The sequence below is a fragment of the Chionomys nivalis genome, chromosome 14 (genome assembly GCF_950005125.1).
Source record: "Chionomys nivalis chromosome 14, mChiNiv1.1, whole genome shotgun sequence".
In the NCBI taxonomy this organism is placed as follows: Eukaryota; Metazoa; Chordata; class Mammalia; order Rodentia; family Cricetidae; genus Chionomys; species Chionomys nivalis.
Window position 1 is genome coordinate 36,934,033 of NC_080099.1, and position 20,237 is coordinate 36,954,269.

The 20,237-nt window shown below is 42.2% G+C and overlaps 1 protein-coding gene across 2 annotated transcripts in view; it reads left to right on the forward strand.

Annotated features, from left to right (window-relative positions):
- Positions 1-531: 531 nt before the first annotated feature.
- Ccdc112 (coiled-coil domain containing 112) overlaps positions 532-20,237 on the forward strand; it is a 36,648-nt gene continuing 16,942 nt past the window's right edge. For both annotated transcript variants that reach the window (XM_057789362.1, XM_057789363.1), the window contains exons 1-2: positions 532-709; positions 16,149-16,270. In XM_057789362.1, the coding sequence (XP_057645345.1) occupies positions 593-709; positions 16,149-16,270 (239 nt within the window). In that variant the 5' untranslated portion in view covers positions 532-592. The remainder of the gene's footprint in view (positions 710-16,148; positions 16,271-20,237) is intronic.

Consider the following 20,237-nt stretch of genomic DNA (forward strand, 5'->3'; position numbering starts at 1 on the left):
AAAACAGTTCTATCGTATGAAAAACACATATGTTCGTATAACACGAATACAATTTAAAGGAAGATGATACATTTCTCAACAGCTATGGGCGTGGGCGAACAGAATAGGCACCGGTGCTAACAAAGCTCATATAATACAAAACTGAACAGAGGCGCGCTGCGCCACACCATGCCAAGTCCACCTTGCCCCGCTAAGTCGGGTCCAGCATCCTCATCTTCAACCCACAAGCAGGCGTTGGCCCCGCCCCTTCCGAGCTCCACCTTTAAGTCTGTCCTGGCCTGCACTTCCACGGGTGTTCTCAGCAGCCAAGCCCCGGCGCAGCCACGCCCTCGAGCTGCCCGCCCCTGAAGACCACGCCCCTCTAAGCCACGCCCTCGTCACCCGCCCACATAACCACGCCCTAATAAGCCACGCCCTCAAGGTACCCTCCCCGCGTAGTCACGCCCCCGACAAGCCACACCCCTCCGGCTAGGCGGGGTCGGCTCCGCGCTCCGCCCTAGTGGTCCAGCGGTTCGGAGCAGTCCTCGGAGCGTGGGTGAGCGCCCACTGGAGCCGATCCCGCGCACAGGCGCGGGAGTCTCGGCGAGCAAACATGGCGGCCCTGACGACCGTGGTGGTGGCGGCGGCGGCCACGGCGGTTGCCGGGGCGGTGGCGGGGGCGGGCGCGCCTGCGGGGACCGGCGTGGGAGCGGCGCCGACGCCGCAACAGGTAACGGCGGAGGCTCGGGCCTTGCTCGGGCGAGCCTGGCGTTTGATGGCACTTAGAGCCGGTACCGTGCGGCGCTGGGGTCGGGCCTCAGTGGAAGCTCGGGCCGCCGCTTCCTCGCGCCGTGTGATAGGACTCCCTTTCTTCAAAAATGGGAGCTGGTGATGGGAGCTCTGGGTATTTAAGTCGGCAGTGACCTAGGGCTCGAAGCTGGCTTGGAGAGAGTCTAAGCACCAAGAAATTGGATCCGTTGACTGCATCGGTGCAGGAAAGGTGTTTACCAAGATGGGGGTCCTAAGGATCCCATCTCTGCACGGTGGAATGGGAGTCTTTCGTTCAGACGATCAGACCCCCTTTTCTGCTTCAATTTTTCTCTGTATATAGCACTTAACACCACAGGCTCTGTTCCATATTTTATTCCTGTTTTTATATTTCTGCCTCCATGAAAATGTAAGTGCCAGGAGGGTAGACATTTTCAGAAGCTTTAGTCAATGTTGTATTCCTAGCACCAAGGACTGCGCCTGTTGTGTGTCCAAGACGGTACCTTCGAAATAGTAGGCACTTACTAATAACGTGGTTCAGTCCAGATGTGAAGGAAAGCTACTGTGAGCCGAGATCTGGCTCCACCTTCCTTTTCTATGGGAATACGGTGTTCTTTCTAGCATGAAGTTAAGGAAATTCCATTTAGGGAAGATTTTCTCACACATCCTTTGTTTTTCTCCCCGTTCTCTCTATCTATATAGCTCCCCAAATAACTTATATTTTAAGGGAAATATAAAATAAAAATTTTAAATAGATCATGTAAAATGTTCTTAAGTATATTTTTAAAATGCCTGACCATTTGGTTGTGGTACATACCTGTAACCCCAGCATTCAGGAGGCAGAGGTGGTGATGTCAAGAGTTAGAGGACAGTATGGGCTGCACAATGAGAATTAAAAACAAAACAAACGAAATACCAAAAATAAAAAAAATGGTCTGATTCCAGTGCTTTAATCATGCTGAACGTCTTTTTCCATGAAAATTTTCTGCCTATTGTACTTCAGTATGATTTCCTCAGCTACATCTGTGTGCCATGTTTTACAAGCTGGTGTACCTTCTTCCCAACGTCCTAATACTCCTACTGGCCTGCACTATCCTGATTCCGCTCTGGTGATTTGCAATGGTTGTATTTGCTGTACAGGGCTTGGAGCAGAATGTCCTGTGGGACTGTTTCACTCTATGATGTTTAGCAATCCCTGGAGACATCTCTGGTTGTCACAACGGGCAGGATGTGGCACTAACTACAAACCCCTATTACTGCTAATACCTAGTAGAGAGTAGAGACCGGAAGACAGTTCCCCACTGAAAAATTACCTGTTCTACAATGTCAGTATGCCGAGATTGAAAAACTCTAAAATATATACCTCACAGCAATGATGAAGTAGGATTTCTCAAGAATATTAGGTTTTTCTTTTCTTAAGTTAAAGTAGGGGCTGGGAAGATGGCTCCCTTGGTGAAGTGCTGGCTGTATAACTTTGAAGACCTGAGTTTGTGGCTGAGTGCTACAACATGCACCTGCAATCCTGGTGCTGGAGACCTGGGGCTTGTTGGCCAGCCAGCCTAGCCAAACCAGTGAGCTCCGTTATCCATCAAAATAAATAAATCAATAAAATTAGTTGGAGAGCAATTAAGAAAGACAGCTGATGTCAACCACCAACACATCCAGCATACACACGTGAAAAAGTTATGTTGTGATATTTCGGACAAGTTCATGTGTTGTCAGTCCTTCATACCCCCCTAATATCTACACACACACACACACACACACACACACACACACACACACACACGCCGGCACATACAAACCCCGCCCCCTAACACTGAGTTTCGGTATTTGTCGGATGATTGACAAGTATCCGTCCTAACCCTAAAACCACACGTTTTCTGGAGAAGAGATCATTTTTATTATAGTCTCATGATATTAGAAATCTCTACCTAAAGACCTAAAGTTCCTATCAGCGGAGTTCCCCTAGCTAAACACCGCAGATGGGGTGACTTAAACAACAGAAAAGAATCCCCTCATTCTAACAGAGGCTCGATGTCTGAAATCTAGCTGCTGTGAGGTTCCTCTTCTCGCTGCTTCATATGGTCTCTGTCCTGTGTTCATGCAGGGAGAGCATGATCTCTGGTGTCACATAGAGTACTGTGTGCACAGTCGTTAGCGTAGGGAATGTTACACATTTCTCACCTATTATGAAAAGTAAAATTATCTGTGCTTTTTAGTATTTCTGTATTGTGTGTTCCTATTTCCTCAATAGCTTTTTAAGTTTATTGTAGTTTCCTCTACAACACTCCCTCCTAGCGGGAAACTCATTAAGCCTCAGAATGTTCTAAAGGAAGGTAAAACATTGCATCCTGCTTGGAAGATTTTTAAGATTCCAGAAATGGGCTGCAAAGATGGCTCAAAGGTTAAGAGCACTTGTTTTTCAAGAGGACATGGGTTGATTTCCAGCACCCTATACTGACTTAACCATCTGTACCTCCAGTTCCATAAGATCTAAATTCTTCTGACCTCTGCAGACAGCAGTCAGATACGTGGTGCATAGACATACATGCAATCAGAATACCCATACATGTAAAAGTAAATCTTAAAAAAAAACCAAAAAACAAAAAACCCAAATGTTCTAAAGAAAGGCTACTTAAGAAGCAGGAATTAGACAACCCAAAAGCTTCAAGAAGTTACTGAAGTTGACTAAATGCACTAGGGCCCTCCCTCCCTAAGCTTATATAAGCAGGAAGGGCTGCTGAGAGACACTCTGAGGCTAGCCCAGGTTCCTAGAGGAGGTAGGTAAGAGAAATACCCTGGAAGAAGCAGAGACCAGCTGTGCTGCCTGGAAAAGTCCCTGTCCCATCGAGCTGCCTGGCTGCATGTTTTGCAGCGGGCTTCAGTCTCCAGCTTTCGTGAGCTGTCACCGTGCTGAGTGGGCTTTGGTGATGCAGCTGTCTTTGAGTCATTTCTTCTCTAAGTCACCCCTCACCCATACTTCTGTAAGTAACCCCAGTAAACCTGTTAGTTCACCAAGGTGGACATCAGCAGTTGTCCTTGCTTTGGACTATGAGACTTACCAGGCTTCTGCTCACATCTCTTCAGGAATAGCATCCCCAGCGCCTTTCAAGACTGGCTACTTTTCTCAGATTTCCTGTTTGTTCCTAGCAACTGTTCTTTTAGCCATTTAAGCTACTGAATTATGCCTTTAAAATATTGCAGAACTTTATTATTGTGTGTGTGAGAGAGTAAGAGAGAGAGAGTTTGCGTGAGTACCACAAGGAGCACATGCGGCATAGCAAGAACGTCACCTGCTGGCTGCCACCTCGACAGTCCCCCTTTTTGAAGAATCTAACAGTGCCATACTAGTGGTTTTGAACCAGGTGTTACCCAGAGACAGGGCTCTAGGCCTTTTGTTTTGGTTCCAGTGGACTTCTCTCTAACGACCTGAATTTTACGTTTCTCAACTGACTGAGATAGTCCCTCAATAATAACTTCATTCTATGGGAATGAAGCCTAGGCAATGGCTCAGTGGGGCAGAGCTAGTTTTCTGGAGGACCAGAGTTTGGCTCCTGGCACCTATGTTGGTGGTATGCAACCACCTCTAACTCCAACTCCAGGGGATCTGATGCCCTCTTCTGGCCTCTGAGGGCACCTGCATACAAATTCATTCATTCATTCATTCATTCATTCATTCATTCATTCATTCTCTCTTTCTCTCTCCCTCCCTCCCTCTCTCTGCCTTTCTCTCCCTCTCTTCCTCTCTCCCCCCACACACATAATTTTAAAAATGTTTAAAAATTAAAACAGAATGTACATTTCAGAATTCTGATTTTAAATGATTTTCAAAATGAATTTCCCATAAAAAGTCCTGCACATGTACAGAGCTATGTGTATGTCCAGGTGTAAAGCTGAATAATGTTCAAGGCTCTGCGCATGCCAATTTCCAGTACCTGTGAGTGTATAACTGTATCATAGGAGACTTGGCAGATGTGATTAAATACCTTAAAACGGGAAGATTATCCTGGGTTCTCTGAATGGACCCAGTGTGACCCCAAGGGTCCCTTTACGATAGGCAGGGAAACCAGAGCTAGTGGCAGGAAGTATGATGACGAAAGCAAGAAAGCAGTTGTGTGAGGAAGGGTCATGAGCCGAGGAGGAGGGAAGGCAACCTCTCAAAGCTGCAAAATGGAAGTGGGCTCTCCCCGGAAGCTTCCAGAAGGAACAAACTCTGCAGATACCTTCAGTTCATACAATAGTGAACAAATTATATACTTATGTGGCTCAACTGATAAATGAATATAGTATAGAATCATTAAATCAAGCTAATTAATGTAGCCATTTTATCATTTTGTTTTGGTAGTCAGGTATTTGGAAATTTTCTTTTAACTTGAATCAACTTATTGAACAAAACTCAAAGTTTCTTCATGTAGTAGGTGGCTCGCACTGCTTTGACAAAACACCTGGCCAAAAGTTGAGGGGATGTTTATTTGGGTTTCATGATTGAAGGGAGACGATCTACTGAGGAGGAGAAATGCCAGTAGGGATGTGAGGCAGCTAGTCACATTGTGTCCATGGTCAGGAAGCAGAGAAGGAGGAATTGTGGGATTTGGCCCCAGACACCAGCCCGTAGAATGATGCTGCTGCCCAATATGGAGTAGTACAGCTGACCAGCAGCTCCTCATTCCCTTCTTCTCCTCCCTCCAGTCTCTGGTCACCATTGTTCTATTATCTTTTTCTATGAAATCAACTTTGCTGAAGAATTTACATGTAATAAGACCATGTGGTATTTGTCCCTCTGTTTGGTGTGTTATACTTAGTGTGGTGAACGTTCTCTAGGTTCACAGCTTGACTGAGACCTGATTTGCAGAACTGTAAGAGATGAAGTTTGTTGTGTTTTATTCACTAGTGTGTGCATTTCTGATTTGTTTGTTGTAGTAGTGACAGGAAGCAGGAAGAAGGACCCGAGAAGGTCTTCATCTTCATCTGACTGGAGTTCCATGCTGGCAGAGAGAAAGGCTGAGACGGAGTGCAAACCGCTGGTTGAGTGTTGATAATGTGCTGCTGCAGGAGACTGATCCTTCCCCTCCCAAAAGAACAAAAGAACTCCTTGGCTCACAGTATCCCCGAGAGTCTCTGGTCACCTGTCCACTGACAGCTAATCTAGCCAAGCAGAGGTTATGGTGCCACATGAGACAAAAAGATAAAAACTTCACAAAATTAGTTCATAAATTGGCCAAACACAAAACAAACTCCAGAAGCCTCAATTTTGGGTTTGCCACAGTATATTGTGTCCATTTCTTAACAGAAAGAAATTATGAACTGTAAAGAAATAAATTCACATCTGATAAAATAATAAAATAAAGAAAGAAATTCACATCTAGGAAGGAATAGAGCGGTAAAGAGGAAGAGCAGATATAGGGTGTGCTGGACAGGCTTTATGGTAATTATGCTGGGTCTTCTGTTTGTTTGTTTACTTTGAGATGGAGACGTGCTGTATTGCCCAAGCTGATTTAAAACTGAGTTCAAGTATCCTGCTCTGGCCTCCAGAGCAACTGGGAGCTGGGACTACAGATGTACTGCATGCACAGCCTTAATCACTTCTACTCAAAGAACTAAAGGGAAAACATGCCTAAAGATGTAAAAAGAAAAAAGTATGAGATTGATATCTCACTAAATGGAGCATACACACACGAGAGAGAGAGAGAGAGAGAGAGAGAGAGAGAGAGAGAGAGAGAGAGAGAGAGAGAGAGAGAGAGAGAGAATGATAGATAGATTTAAAAAATTAAACCGAATTTGGGGATTTAAAAAGTGCAAGAGCTAAAAACTTCACCAGCACCAGAGAGGCCCACCCCACCCCAGCTTTAGTTGGAAGAAAAAAAAAATCAGTAAACTTGAATCTAGGTCAACACAGATTACACTGTCTGGAAAACACAGAGATGATGATGACAATAAGTACAGCACCATCGAGTGGCTCAGTTTATGATGACGAAACTATGATGAAATCATTCCCACTATGGAAGACCAAAAAGCCCTGTGTGAAGTAGCAACTAGAGTCCATGCTGTGATCTTCAGATACCTGCCCTAGTGACCCACTTCACCAGCTCCTGCCCCCTAAATACTCCACAGCTTCTTCAAATAGCGTCACTGTCTAGTGAACAAGCATTCAAAACATGAGCCTGTTGGAGCCATTTCAGATTCAAACTGTCACATTCCTCTTCTCCTGGCCCTCAAAATGCTCATCCATCTTATAATGCAAAATGCGTTTAGTTCAGCCTCAGGAGTTCCAATACTGTTCAAAAGTTGAACTCTATAGTCTGTTGAGACTTGGGACAATCTGTTAGTGGTGAGCCTATTTAGTAAAATAAAATAAAATAAAGTTACTTTAACCATACAGTGCAACAGAATGGCCATTCCCATTGCAAAGGGGAATAATGGGGGAATGGAGTGAGGGATAGGACCGAAGCTAGACTGAAAGCCAGAAGTCTAAATGTTAAATGTCATCTGTCTGCAGCATCCTTGAATCTCTCTTATAGCTTAGGCTTCAACATCAGAGTTTCATACCTTTCTCTCCATGGACTCGAGGAAGGGAATCAGACTCTGCTACATATTTTTGTCCTCCTAGACTTTTCCCTGTAATTTCGTTGACCCTGTAACTCTTGTAGTCTCTATGCCTGCCGACAGCATCATGTGGCTGATGCCAGGTTCTGCTTCTAGTTCAAGCATTAGGCAGATCCCACTGGACATTTGACACAAACCTCAACATATCCAGGAAGATGGAAGCTCAGTCAAAGAATTGCTTTCATCAGATTGGCCTTTGGGCATGTCTGTGAGGGCATTTTCTTGATTGTTAATTGATGAAGAAGGGCCCAGACCACTGTTGGCAGTGCCATACCTAGGCAAATACAAGAAAGATAACTGACCCTGAGTCTGGAGTAAGCCAGTAAGCAGCATTCCTCCATGGTCTCTACTTCTAGTTTCTAGTTTGGCTTTCCACCAGAAATACATGAGAACTCCTGAGCATGTTTCAGTCTTCTTCTTGTTGCTGCTGTAACTAAGGCCTTGAGGCTAAGAAGAGATGGCTGCATCTGTTCAACATTTCATGAAGGCTAGAGCTTTATAACAACTTGATTAATGGTAGCGTATGTGGGAGGAGAGCATTCAGTCACATGGCGGATAAATATATAGTGATGAACGATAAACATTAATACTGGGAAAGCTCTGCGGTGGCTGGAGAGAGGCTCAGTCGGTCAGAGTGTTGCTGCACAAGCATGAGGATCTGAGTTCAAGTCTCCAGCACTTATATAAAAAGCTGGGTGTGTGAGACAAACACCCCGTTACACATACACAGCCCCCCTCAGAGCGGCTTGGATTAGTCTGAGATGACCAGTGATGTATACTTATAACCTAGCACTATGGAGGACAGAGACAGAGTTTCTGGGATTTGCTAGTCACCAATCTAGATCCAGACTCAGTGAGAGATCCGGTCACACACACATGCACACACACACACACACACACACACACCCCAGATAAACAGACAACCCTAGTTAACTAAAAACAACATTGAAAATTCATGTGGAAGAATGCAAGGTATCTAAAAATAGTAAAAAATAAATAAATAAATAAAATAAGAATACTGTTGAATTGCTCATAAGTCTCAATTTCAAATTGCTTCAGGCTACTGTAAACATACCATTACCGTAACCAAAGGTGATACTGGCTTCAGGCTGAACAGAAGGTTCAGTGAGAGCTGAAAAGCAGATCTGTTTGTGGGCAGGGGAGTCTCAGCAAGAGCACTGTAAGGAAAGGTCTTTCAACCGTTGGAGATCACACGGCAGTTCAGTCTCTGTCCGTGCTGTGTAGGCGAATTGACGAAGACTAGGTCAGAGACTTTGGTGTTAGAAGCTCGGCCAGGCGCAAGTCTTTCTGACACACAAAGCACAAGCAGCTGGAGCTCTAGGAAGAGCAGGTGGACTCCATCAGAGTTAACTCTTGTTCCTTTTTTCAAGAAAGTGAAGGGGCTGAGGGCTAGCTCCGTGGTTAAGAATGTGCTCAGCGTGTTAGCACCAGAAGTGTGTGTGTTGTGTGTGAAGAATGACAAGTCAGAGAATGGGAGGAAAATACTGGAAATTATGTGTTGATCAAGGTTCTATGTCTAAAATATATGTTAAAGAGCAAAAATTTAGCATAGCTGTTGAATTGGCTTTTATTTACAGTTCATGAATGGGGTGTGTATCCTGTCAAATAAAAGTAGAGCAGTAGGAAAACACATTGTTTAACAGGTTACTTTCTTATATGGCCTCTTCCATTGCTTACAACTTAATTAGAAAATTTTGCATTTTCTGCCAAAAACTAAAACAAAGAGAATAGCGGTGAATAGACTTCCCTTAAAAGGTGACGAAGAGTTGCCCAGCTTCCCCTGTCATCACAGACTAATTGAAGCCGCTCTGAGGGGGGCTGTGTGTGTGTAACTCTGTCCTGGAGTGTTTGTCTCTCACACAAGGCCCTGAGTTTGATCCCCAGGACCCCAGATAAAAAGCGTTGTGAGGTACTGCTGTATACCCATTAAGATGGCTGCAATGAAAAGGACAAGCAATAATAAGTGTTGGTGAGGATACAGAGAAATTAGAAGCAACGCATATTGCTGGTGGGAATGTAAAATGAGACAGTTACTGTGAAAATAGCTTATTAATACCTCGTAATGTTTTGAATCACTGGCATTATCAAGGAAACGGATAGAGGACTCAGAGTGGAGGCAGCTGTCAATCACATATGAATATGAAATAAGGGGCAGAATGCACAAAGAATGATCCCAAATCAACAATAAAGAGGCAATTTGTTTTAAAATGAGAAGGGTAAAAAATTACCTTATGACACCAAAATTCTATAGCTAAATGTGTAACAAAATTTAAAATGTTTTTACATTAAAACTTACATAGAGCTGGGCAGTGGTGGTGCACACCTTTAATCCCAACACTTGGGAGGCAGAGGCAGGAGGATCTTTGTGAGTTCAAGGCCAGCCTGGTCCACAAGAGCTAGTTTCAGGACAGGCTCCAAAGCTACAGAGAAACCCTGTCTGGAAAAACAAAAACAAAACAAAACAACAACAACCCCAACCAAACAGAAAAAAAAACCCAACTTGTATAGAATATCTATAGTAGCAATTCATATTGGCAAGAGAGTAGTAATAACCCAGTTGTTCATCAGTTGCTGAGCGATGAGTAGGAAAATGGAAGATAAGTCCATATAATACAAAATTAATTCAGCTGTTAAAGGTATAAGGTGGGCTAGGCAGATGGCTCAGTGAGAAAGTGCTTCTAGCATAAGCATGAGAACCTGAGTTTGGATTCTCTAGCACCCAGAAAGCCAGGCATGGCAGTGCATGTCTAACTGTAGGGCTGCTAGAGCAAAGCCAGGAGGATCCCGGGGCCAGGCAGCCAGCCAGTGAGCTAAATTCAGTGAGTGACCTTGTCTCAGAAATTAACGTGGAGACCAGTAGAAAACACCAGACACTGACCTCTGACCTCCACACACATATGAATGCATTCAGACATGAGAACATGTATATACTGCACACATACCCACACAAAACGGATGAGATATAGATCCATGGAATAATTTGAGCAAATCTTAAAACATTATGCTAAGTGAAAGAAGCCTAACAACAAAGACTATATGTTGTATGAGCCCATTGATCAAAAATGATCAAATTCCTAGAGTTAGAAAACCAGGAGTTAAGAGAAGGCACCATGAGGGAGAGAATGCTAATAGCTCTGCATTTATTTTGACGTGACGAAAATATTCTTGAGCAAGACAGTGGTGGCGTTGCATAACTTCATAAAGATTACTGAATTGTCAACACTTAATAAGTAATGTCTTATGGTATATGAACTCTGATTTTAAATCTCTGTTCTTTTTTTTTTTTTTTTTTTTTTTTTTTTTTTGGTTTTTTGAGACAGGGTTTCTCTGTGGTTTTGGAGCCTGTCCTGGAACTAGCTCTTGTAGACCAGGCTGGTCTCGAACTCACAGAGATCCGCCTGTCTCTGCCTCCCGAGTGCTGGGATTAAAGGCGTGCGCCACCACCGCCCGGCTAAATCTCTGTTCTTGTGCCTAGAAATGTCAAGCCTTGTTTGCTTTCCCCTCTTCTCTCACCCCATTTCTCGGCAGCTCCTCTTGATCAGAACTACCTTCGAGATACACTTTCCCTTCTCCTGGCCCAGGCAGTTGTTACCCTCTCACACCCGGCCTGCATGCCTTCACCAGCTTCCTCATGACTCCCTGCTTCTTGTACCTCGCTCCATCAGCACACTCCCTGCCAGTTCATTATGTCCAAACTACAGCCGGACACAGGCTCTTAAAGAACTACGCACGGCAGGACTCCCTAAGCATTTTCTTCGCATCTATGTGGCGGAGCAAATGAATGTAGACAGATTATATAGATATATACAGCTTTAATAAGGAAATAGACTTACAGGACCACAGGTTCCCGCGGCGGAGCAAAAGACAAAAAAGGCTGCTGGGCTCACGCCCGGCAGATTTATCCGTAAACATTAGCCCGAGGCGAACACGCCCCCAATGGGTGGGGCTATGTCCCTACATCTCCCCCTTTTGTCTAAATAAGATAGAACCAAACCAAATACAACTATATACAATAATAACAAATAATAAATATAACAAACAATATTGAGAACAAAACTTTTGCTAAACATTTTATCTCAAGGAGTCTAAATAACATAGAGAGTAACTACAATTATATAATCTTCAACTCCGTCAAAGATCTGAGAAGGGAATAAAGATTACTTAACAATCGAGAGATATCCAAAATGTGCAACAATTGACAGAGACAACTGACTACCTGGGCAATCACCCAAAGTCTCGTTTGCAATGTTGAGTCAACCAACTTTGGCTAAGGCCTAACATAACTGGCATACCATTATTAAAGGCAAGGAACTTTCTTAGGACTATCCTACCCTGTCTTGGCAAGATAAGACAATCCTGTTTTATCCACTTAGGGATATTCTGTATCTTTGTCAGAAGTTGAGGTATGGGCTTTTTTTAACCCAAAGGCCAGTTCTGCCAAGAAGACAAACTCCCAGTGGAGTGTCTTTGGTGCTCAACGTTCTCTCGGGAGTAGAGTGGTGTTGCCAGGAGTAATTGTGTCTCTTTGGCATAGAAATTTTAGGTTAGATTAAAGGCCATTTTCTACAGCTCTTCGAAGAGGCTGAAGATCATACTATCTATACTAAATATAATCTCTATGTAACTAAAAGACCTGATAAACTTAAAAATAAATATGACAAACATATAATTCTCAATACCTATCTAACTTTGAAGACTAAAAGAATAAACAACTGTGTAATATATGAAGACAATGATCTTCAACTGTAAACAATGTCATAGTATCAGAGGTAGAAATGTACAATGTAATATGGTAGAAGTATCAATACAATATAGACAAAGTTATAAGCATACTCATACCAAAATAGAGGTAGGAACACTCACATTCAATATTCAACATATCAGTATACAAGAAACAGTACCAGTACAATTTTCTATAAACAGTAATTCACAAATACCAATCATCCCAAAAAAACCAGTTAATCCCCCTTCTTCTTCCTCTTTTCTCTTTTTTTTTTTTTTTTTTTTTTTTTTTTAAAATTATCACCCCATCCCCTCAACCCTAAACCAACCATTAAAAGATGTCCCCAACCCTGAGGGCAAACTCTGTTGGGAGAGGGGACGTCGTCCTCTAAGATTGCTTTTAGCTGATATGGGGGCGACGTTCTTCTTAGGGGGTCCTGTGAAAGCAAATGATGGTAAAATTCCCAAATTAACCTTTGACCTAAGAAAATTGTAACTAGTCTCAGAGCATTTTGAGAAGGTCCGACCAGAGTGTTGTCAAAAATGTGCACCATTCGAAATTGTCTCTTGTAGTTGGTACCAAAAAACAGGTCTAATATTAGCGCTTTTTTTTAAAAAAAAAAAAAAATCATGACGTCATAAAAACCAGATGGAGTTGATGTTGTGGGGCCCCATCTTCATCCTGGAAACTTCAAAGATTATTGTAGGAAAATTTGTTGTTTGTTATGGGAAATTTAAACATTAACAACAAGGACATATACTGACATATAAAGAAAGACACAGATATGAGGAAAAGCAAAGAAAGTTTAAGACATATATATATATATATATATATATATATATATATATATATATAAATTAATACTTACAGAACAAGTCCCTCCATCAGTAATTAAATATTAGGGGTACCTTAAATTTTTTGAAGATGGGTATTTTCCTGTGGAGATAAGAAGAGAACCCTGCCCCCAACCTATTTGTATTACTTACCATCAGTATGATTGCCATCCATGTGATTGAATTGTTATTTATCTTTTCCAACTGGCTTCTCTTCATCAAAACGAACCTTTATCAATTTTGTTGGAATCCACAATTTTTCCTCATCTGTGGAGACAAGAGCAAATCCCCTTCCCCAACGCAGCATATCTCCTGGCTTCCATTGTGAGGTCAGCACATCCTTGAAATAAACTGGTTGATTTAGTTTAGTAGACTTTTCCATTATCCAATGTCTTTCTGTAGCCGATGTTCCCTTCTCATTAGCGTTGAGGAAATTTAAGGTTAACAAAGCATTATGTAACCTATTTCTGGGGGTGTTTTCCACCCCTTTCTGTTTGTTTAACATATCCTTTATAGTTTGATTTGATCTTTTTATGACTGCTTGACCTGTAGGATTGTATGGTATACCTGTAACATGCTTGATATTGTAATAATCAAAAAACCGTTTCATTTTTTTAGAGACATAAGCAGGACCATTATCTGTCTTTATTTGTGTAGGTATACCCATAATAGCCATGACTTCTAATAAATGAGTGATAACTGAATCAGCTTTTTCTGAACTTAAAGCCGTTGCCCACTGAAAGCCTGAATACGTGTCAATGGTGTGATGAACATATTTTAATTTGCCAAATTCTGCAAAGTGGAACACATCCATCTGCCAGATTTCATTCCTTTGGGTGCCCTTTGGATTAGCCCCTGCAGGCAGTGGCGTTTGGTTATAGAAAGAGCAAGTAGGGCATTTCTTTACAATCTCCCTAGCTTGTTGCCATGTAATAGAAAACTCTTTCTTCAAACCTTTGTTATTAACATGATGTTTTTTATGAAATTTAGAGGCTTGTAGCACACTACCAATCAATAATTGATCAATTTCTGCATTACCTTGTGCTAGAGGACCTGGCAGACCCGTATGGGATCGGATGTGTGTTATGTACATAGGGCAAAGCCTGTTCCTAATCAAATCTTGCACCTGGATAAACAAAGAGGTTAGTTCTGTATCATCAGGTATAAATTCAGCAGTTTCAATATGTAAAATAACTCTTTCTGCATATTGTGAATCAGTAACTATATTAATAGGTTCTTTAAAATCCCTTAGCACCATAAGAATGGCATATAATTCTGCCTTCTGGACAGAATCATAAGGACTTTGTTCCACCTTACCCAAGTCTTCTGATTTGTAACCTGCCTTCCCTGATTTATTGGCATCAGTATAGAACGTACGGGCTCCAGTTATTGGAGTATCACGGACGATTCGAGGAAGAATCCAAGAAGTTCTCTTTATGAAGTTAAGCCTCTTGCTTTTTGGATAGTTGTTATTAATGTCTCCCAAGAAATTAGCACAAGCTCTTTGCCATGGTTCATTATCTTCCCATAATTTATTTAGTTAATCAGCAGTGAAAGGCACTATAATTTTGCTGGGTCTATGCCTGCTAGTTGACGAAGTCTCAACTTGCCTTTTATAATTAACTCAGAGACTTTTTGTACATAAGTTTTTAGTTTCTTACTTGGTTTATGTGGTAAAAAGATCCATTCCAAGATAATATCATCTCTCTGCATTAAAATTCCTGTAGGGGAAATTTTTGAGGCGAACACGCCCCCAATGGGTGGGGCTATGTCCCTACACATCTACCCCACTGCCTGAGAAATTTCTTGTCAAGATTTATTTTATTTTTAAGTATGTGTATGTGGAGGTGGGGTAGGGATGTGGGCACATACACATGAGGCCAGAGGCCTGGTATCTCCTTGAGCTGGAGTTACAGGCGGTTGTGAGCCTCCCTTTGTGGATGCTGGGAATTGAATTTAGGTCTTCTGTCTGAGCAGCATGTGCTCTTAACTGCTAAGCCATCTCCCTAATCCCTGAGTGAGAAGGTAGGTAGGTTTATAAAACAGGCAAGCAAATCATTTACTGATAATAAATCATTAAGAAATTTGTTTTAAAACCATTATTTGGTCTACACATAATTTTACCATTTATTAATGATGAAAACACATTTACATACTAATAAGGCTGAAAAAAGCTGGATTTCTCCTTTGTTTTGGAGACAGGGTTCTCACTCTCCCTTTGAGACCCCGTCTGTGTAATCTCCCTATGTGTCAGCTTCCTTTCTTGACTGATGCCCTGCGGTTGCCATCTCTTACACTGTACAGCACAGACACACTTCAGTTACAGCCCGGTGACATATGCTTGCTGTCTACCTGCCTACTCTCATCTCTGACCACCTTTACTAATCTTTTGCCTAAATTGTCTTTTCTCTGCTAGCCAGCCTTTCTGACCCTCAGAATTTGCATAGCTAATCCCTTGACCTAACACCCTCCCATATGATTGTGCAATGGCTATCTCCCTTTTTCCTTTGATATGAGTCTTTCAAATAGACCCTTGGGCGTGTTCTAACAGAAAATACAAGCCTCTCCACCTCAGCCCCTTTATTTCTTTTCTATTTATCCTAGTTTCTGGGTTTTGGTTGTTATTGTTGTTTGTTTTTTTGGTTTTGCCTGCTTTTTATGGTTTATTCTTTTCTCTTTAAATCTGTTTTCCTCAAGAGACTTGAAGATGCTGGGCCATGCTAGTATAGCGTCATCCTTCCCTGCTGCCACCTGTCAATCACAGTGTTCAGTTTATAGATAAGAAGTGACTTGTGAATAAATTACACCCTTTTTGTAAATAATCCCTGAATATTTCACACTCAATTTAGGATTTTAAGATAGAATTTCTTTTGTCTCTAGAGCATATTTTTATTTTATCTGTGTGAATATTTGCCTGTAAGTCTGTGTGTAAACCATGTGCATGCCTGGTCCCTACAGAGGCCAGAAGAGGGTATCGGGACAGGAATTAGAGTTACAGACGGTTACAAGATGTCAAGTGGGTGCTGGGAACCGAACCTAGATCCTCCGTAAGAGCGCTAAGTGCTCTTAGCCACTGAGCCATCTCTCCAGCCCACAAAGTATGTTTGTAAAGAATCTAGATTGACCATACGATTATCCCCAGAAAACTGTTGATGCTTTATTTCTCTCGACATCTCTTGACACTTTTATCACTGGTGATACTTTTGTTCTTTATGCAGAATGATGGCAGCTTTAGTACTTCTGGTGGAATTCGTCCTTCTCAGCTTCAGAACTGGAAGCAGAAAGTTAGTCGGATGAAGAGAGCAGAATTCATACGCACAGCAGAAAAATTAAAGAATCAGTGAGTATAAGAATATTGTCTTCAAATAATATCACTAGCTATTCTTTTATGAACAATGTAAAATCAATATAACTCCACAGTCCCCAGTCTCACATTGTTAGGAAACTTCTTGACAAACATAACCAGAAGAAGGAGGGTTCTTCTTGAACTTGAAATGCATAAATAGTCTATGTAACATAAATTAATTGTAACTGAAAGTTTTCACTTATAATTAATTGTTTTATTTTTATCATTTTATATTAGGTGTATTTTAAGAAAAACAAAATAATGTCTATATTTTACATATCAAATAACAGATTGAATATATTTTATTCTACAGTTTAGATAGGTACTTTATGAACATTTTTAAGTGAAGATTATAGAGAATAAGTCTCTAAGTATCTTCTCACAGGTTATGAAGTTGGTAAATGATTAATGTAGGGCTAACCCTTCCCTTTAGTTCCTGCCTCCCCACTATTTTCCCTGCCCTACAACATGTGATTTCTTGCTCTCTCTCTCTCTTTTTCAACATACTGAGTTCACATAGTGTTGCTCTGTATGCATGGGTATAGGATCATCTATTGAAGCATAGGTAACTTTTCAGGACCTACATCCTGGGAAAAACTTCACCCCCCTCCTCCAGGAGCCACAAGTTGCCAATCGTTTTTCAGCTAGAGGTGGGACATCATTCATGACAGGCGGGGATGTTGAGTGGCTTGATAGTATACCTGTGTCGTAAAGCAGCCAGTGTTCTGAGTTCATATGTGCAATGTCCATGTCACGTCAGCAGTTAATATTGCACTGAAGACATCTTCTACTTCTGGCACTTACAATATCTCCCCTACTTCTTCCTCAGAGATCCCAAGCCTTGGGGGGAAAGGTTGATGCTCCATTTACATCTGAGCACTTGTGGGTCTCTGTATCAGTATCTCCCTACTAAAAAAAAAGCTTCTCTGGTCAGGGTTGATAGACTGACTTATGAGTAGGAAGGTAAGAACTTGCCCGGGCAGTGCAATACTATGTCCATTTAGTAGAATAATAGCATTAGGTTCTCCTATAGGGCCTGTGATATAGCCAGTCACGGGCTTTGGCCTACTGAGCAGTACCAGGCATGACTTCTGTCTTATGGAGAGGGCTTTAAGTACAATCATAAAGTAGTTGGTTACTATCATAAAATTGATCCCACTACTGTATCAGTGGTCATGTCTCCCAGGCCAATTCTTACTGCAGATCACAGGGTCCATAGCTGGGTTAGATTACTGAATCCTTTTTTTCTCTCCGAGTAAATAGTATGTTGTCTGTCCTAGTTAGGGTTACTATGCTGTAATGAAACACCGTGACCAAAGAAACTTGGGGAGGAGAGGGTTATCTGGCTTACACTTCCACATCACTGTTCGTCATCAAATGGAGAAGAAACTCAAGCAGCTAGAACCTGGAGGAGTGAACTGATACAGAGACCACAGAGGTTTGTTCCCTCTGACTTGTTTATCCTGCTTTCTTATGAAATCCAGGACCACCAGCTCAGGCCTCGATGGATTGGGCCCTCTCACACTAACTACTTAGAAAATGTCCTGCAGCACAGTCTCATGGAGGCATTTTCTCAATTGAGATTCCCTTTTCTCAGATGATTAGCTTGTGCCAAAATGACTTAAAACTAGTCAGCACAGTGTCCTAGTTACTGTTTTATTACTTTGACAAGACACCATGACCAAGGCTACTTACGGTTTGAGAGGGTTATAGTCTGTGAGCATCATCGCGAGGAAGATGGCAACAGGAAGGCAGGCAGAGAACTCATATCTGTAGGAAGGAGAGAGAGAGAGAGAGAGAGAGAGAGAGAGAGAGAGAGAGAGAGAGAGAGAGAGAGAGAGAGAGAACTCTTAGAAAGGCACAAATTCTTTGAAGCCACAAAGCGTCCCCCTAGTGACACACCACTTCCAATGACATTACACCTGCTGATCCTTCTCAAATTGTTCCATTAACTGAATCAAATATTCAAATGCATGAGCTTGGGGTCCATTCTTATTCAGATCACTACTTTCACTCCATGGTCCCCATGGGCTTGTGGTCATATAATGCAAAATACATTTAGTCTAATTTCAAAAGTCTCCAGGGTCTTTCACAGTATCAACACTGTTTGAAAGTCCAAAGTCTCTTCTGAAACTCAAAACAATCTCTTAATTGTAACAACCTGGCTTTGAAGTTTCTGTTAAAGACCAGCTATTATTGTGAGAGGTCTACCTTTATAAGTGACTTGACCTTTTCATGTTGCAGCTTTTATACCTTTTAATTGTTTTGTGATTTTTAATTATAATGAACAAGGAATTTTTTTTCTAGTTTCTTCTGAGTTCTTTCAGTCTCTTGTATATAGATGGGCTTCTTTCTCCAGGTTTGGGAAATTTTCTCCTATAAATTTATTGAAAATATTCTCTATGCCTTCTTCTTTTTCTATGCCCATGATCCAAAGGTTGGGTATTTTCATGGTGTCTCAGAGCCCCACCCCCATTTTATTCATTCTTTTAATCGATCATTCACCTTCATTGAGTGACCCAATTTCTGCATGTTATCTTCTAGCCCCAATTTTCTGTTTTCTCCATGATCTATTCTAATGGCTGGGATTTCCACTGAGGTTTTTGTTTGTTTGTTTGTTTTAATGAGATTTTTATTTAAAGCATTTTTATTTTCAGTTTGTGTTTTCTTCAGCAATTCTCTTTGTTGAATTACATTTCCATGTCTTGGAATGATGTTCAGCTTTGTTTTTGCCCTTTTAGAGCACAGTCGTGTCTTCTCTGAGTTTTCTGAGCATCCTTATTCTTTTGGGTGCTTTGTCTGAATGTTCTTTCAGGATATTTGCAGTAGGCGCCATTCTTAGGAGACCAGTGATTTGATGTCTTCAGTGTTCGTGTTGTTTCTCTACTGGAACCTGTGCATCTGGTGTTGGTTTGTTGGTTGACTCTTTCCTTGTCTCTCTCTTTATCCTTCCTTCCTTCCTTCCTTCCTTCCTTCCTTCCTTCCTTCCTTCCTTCCTTCCTTCCTTCCTTCCTTCTTTCCTTCCTTCCTTCCTTTTAGAATTTTTTTTTTTAAAATTCCACCCCCCTTTTTTCTTTCAGTGGTGGCATTTGCATTGTTCAATGGAGAGAAACTAAGCCATAAAAGGGTTGAAGTGTCATTTCCCTCTGTGGGACTGGTATTTGGGGCTGGTGGCTCTATCTCAAGTCCTCTTCTGAGAGTCAGGTATTGTCCTGTGTCTGCATGTGCCTCTTGCCTGGACCTGTAGCTTTTGTTACGGGTTGTGAAACTCTACATGCCTATTGTCTGGTCCTGACCTCTACATGCCTGTGTCTGGTCCTGACCTCTACATGCCTATGGTCTGGTCCTGACCTCTACATGCCTGTGTCTGGTCCTGACCTCTACATGCCTGTGTCTGGTCCTGACCTCTACATGCCTGTGTCTGGTCCTGACCTCTACATGCCTGTGTCTGGTCCTGACCTCTACATGCCTGTGTCTGGTCCTGACCTCTACATGCCTGTGGTCTGGTCCTGACCTCTACATGCCTGTGGTCTGGTCCTGACCTCTACATGCCTGTGGTCTGGTCCTGACCTCTACATGCCTGTGTCTGGTCCTGACCTCTACATGCCTGTGTCTGGTCCTGACCTCTACATGCCTGTGTCTGGTCCTGACCCTGGTCCATAGCTTCTGCTAGGAGATGTGGAGCTTCCTGAGTGAGCGCCTGTGGGTCTAACCTGGAGTCAGATCAGGTTTCCACACCAAATCCATAGCTTGCACTGAAGCTGCTGGGAAATATGCAGGGCTCTTCCCTGCTGTATTCAGCACCTGGAAGCCGTTGTTTCTCCTGAGCAGTGCTGCTCTGGAGTAGAGCCCACTGCATCACATGATTGCTCCCACTGAAGACAGGGAATGGTTTGCAATACTGTGTCCTTGAGCTGTTTTTTCAATGATCTTTTAATTAATTGTCCCCCTGGTTTCTGTT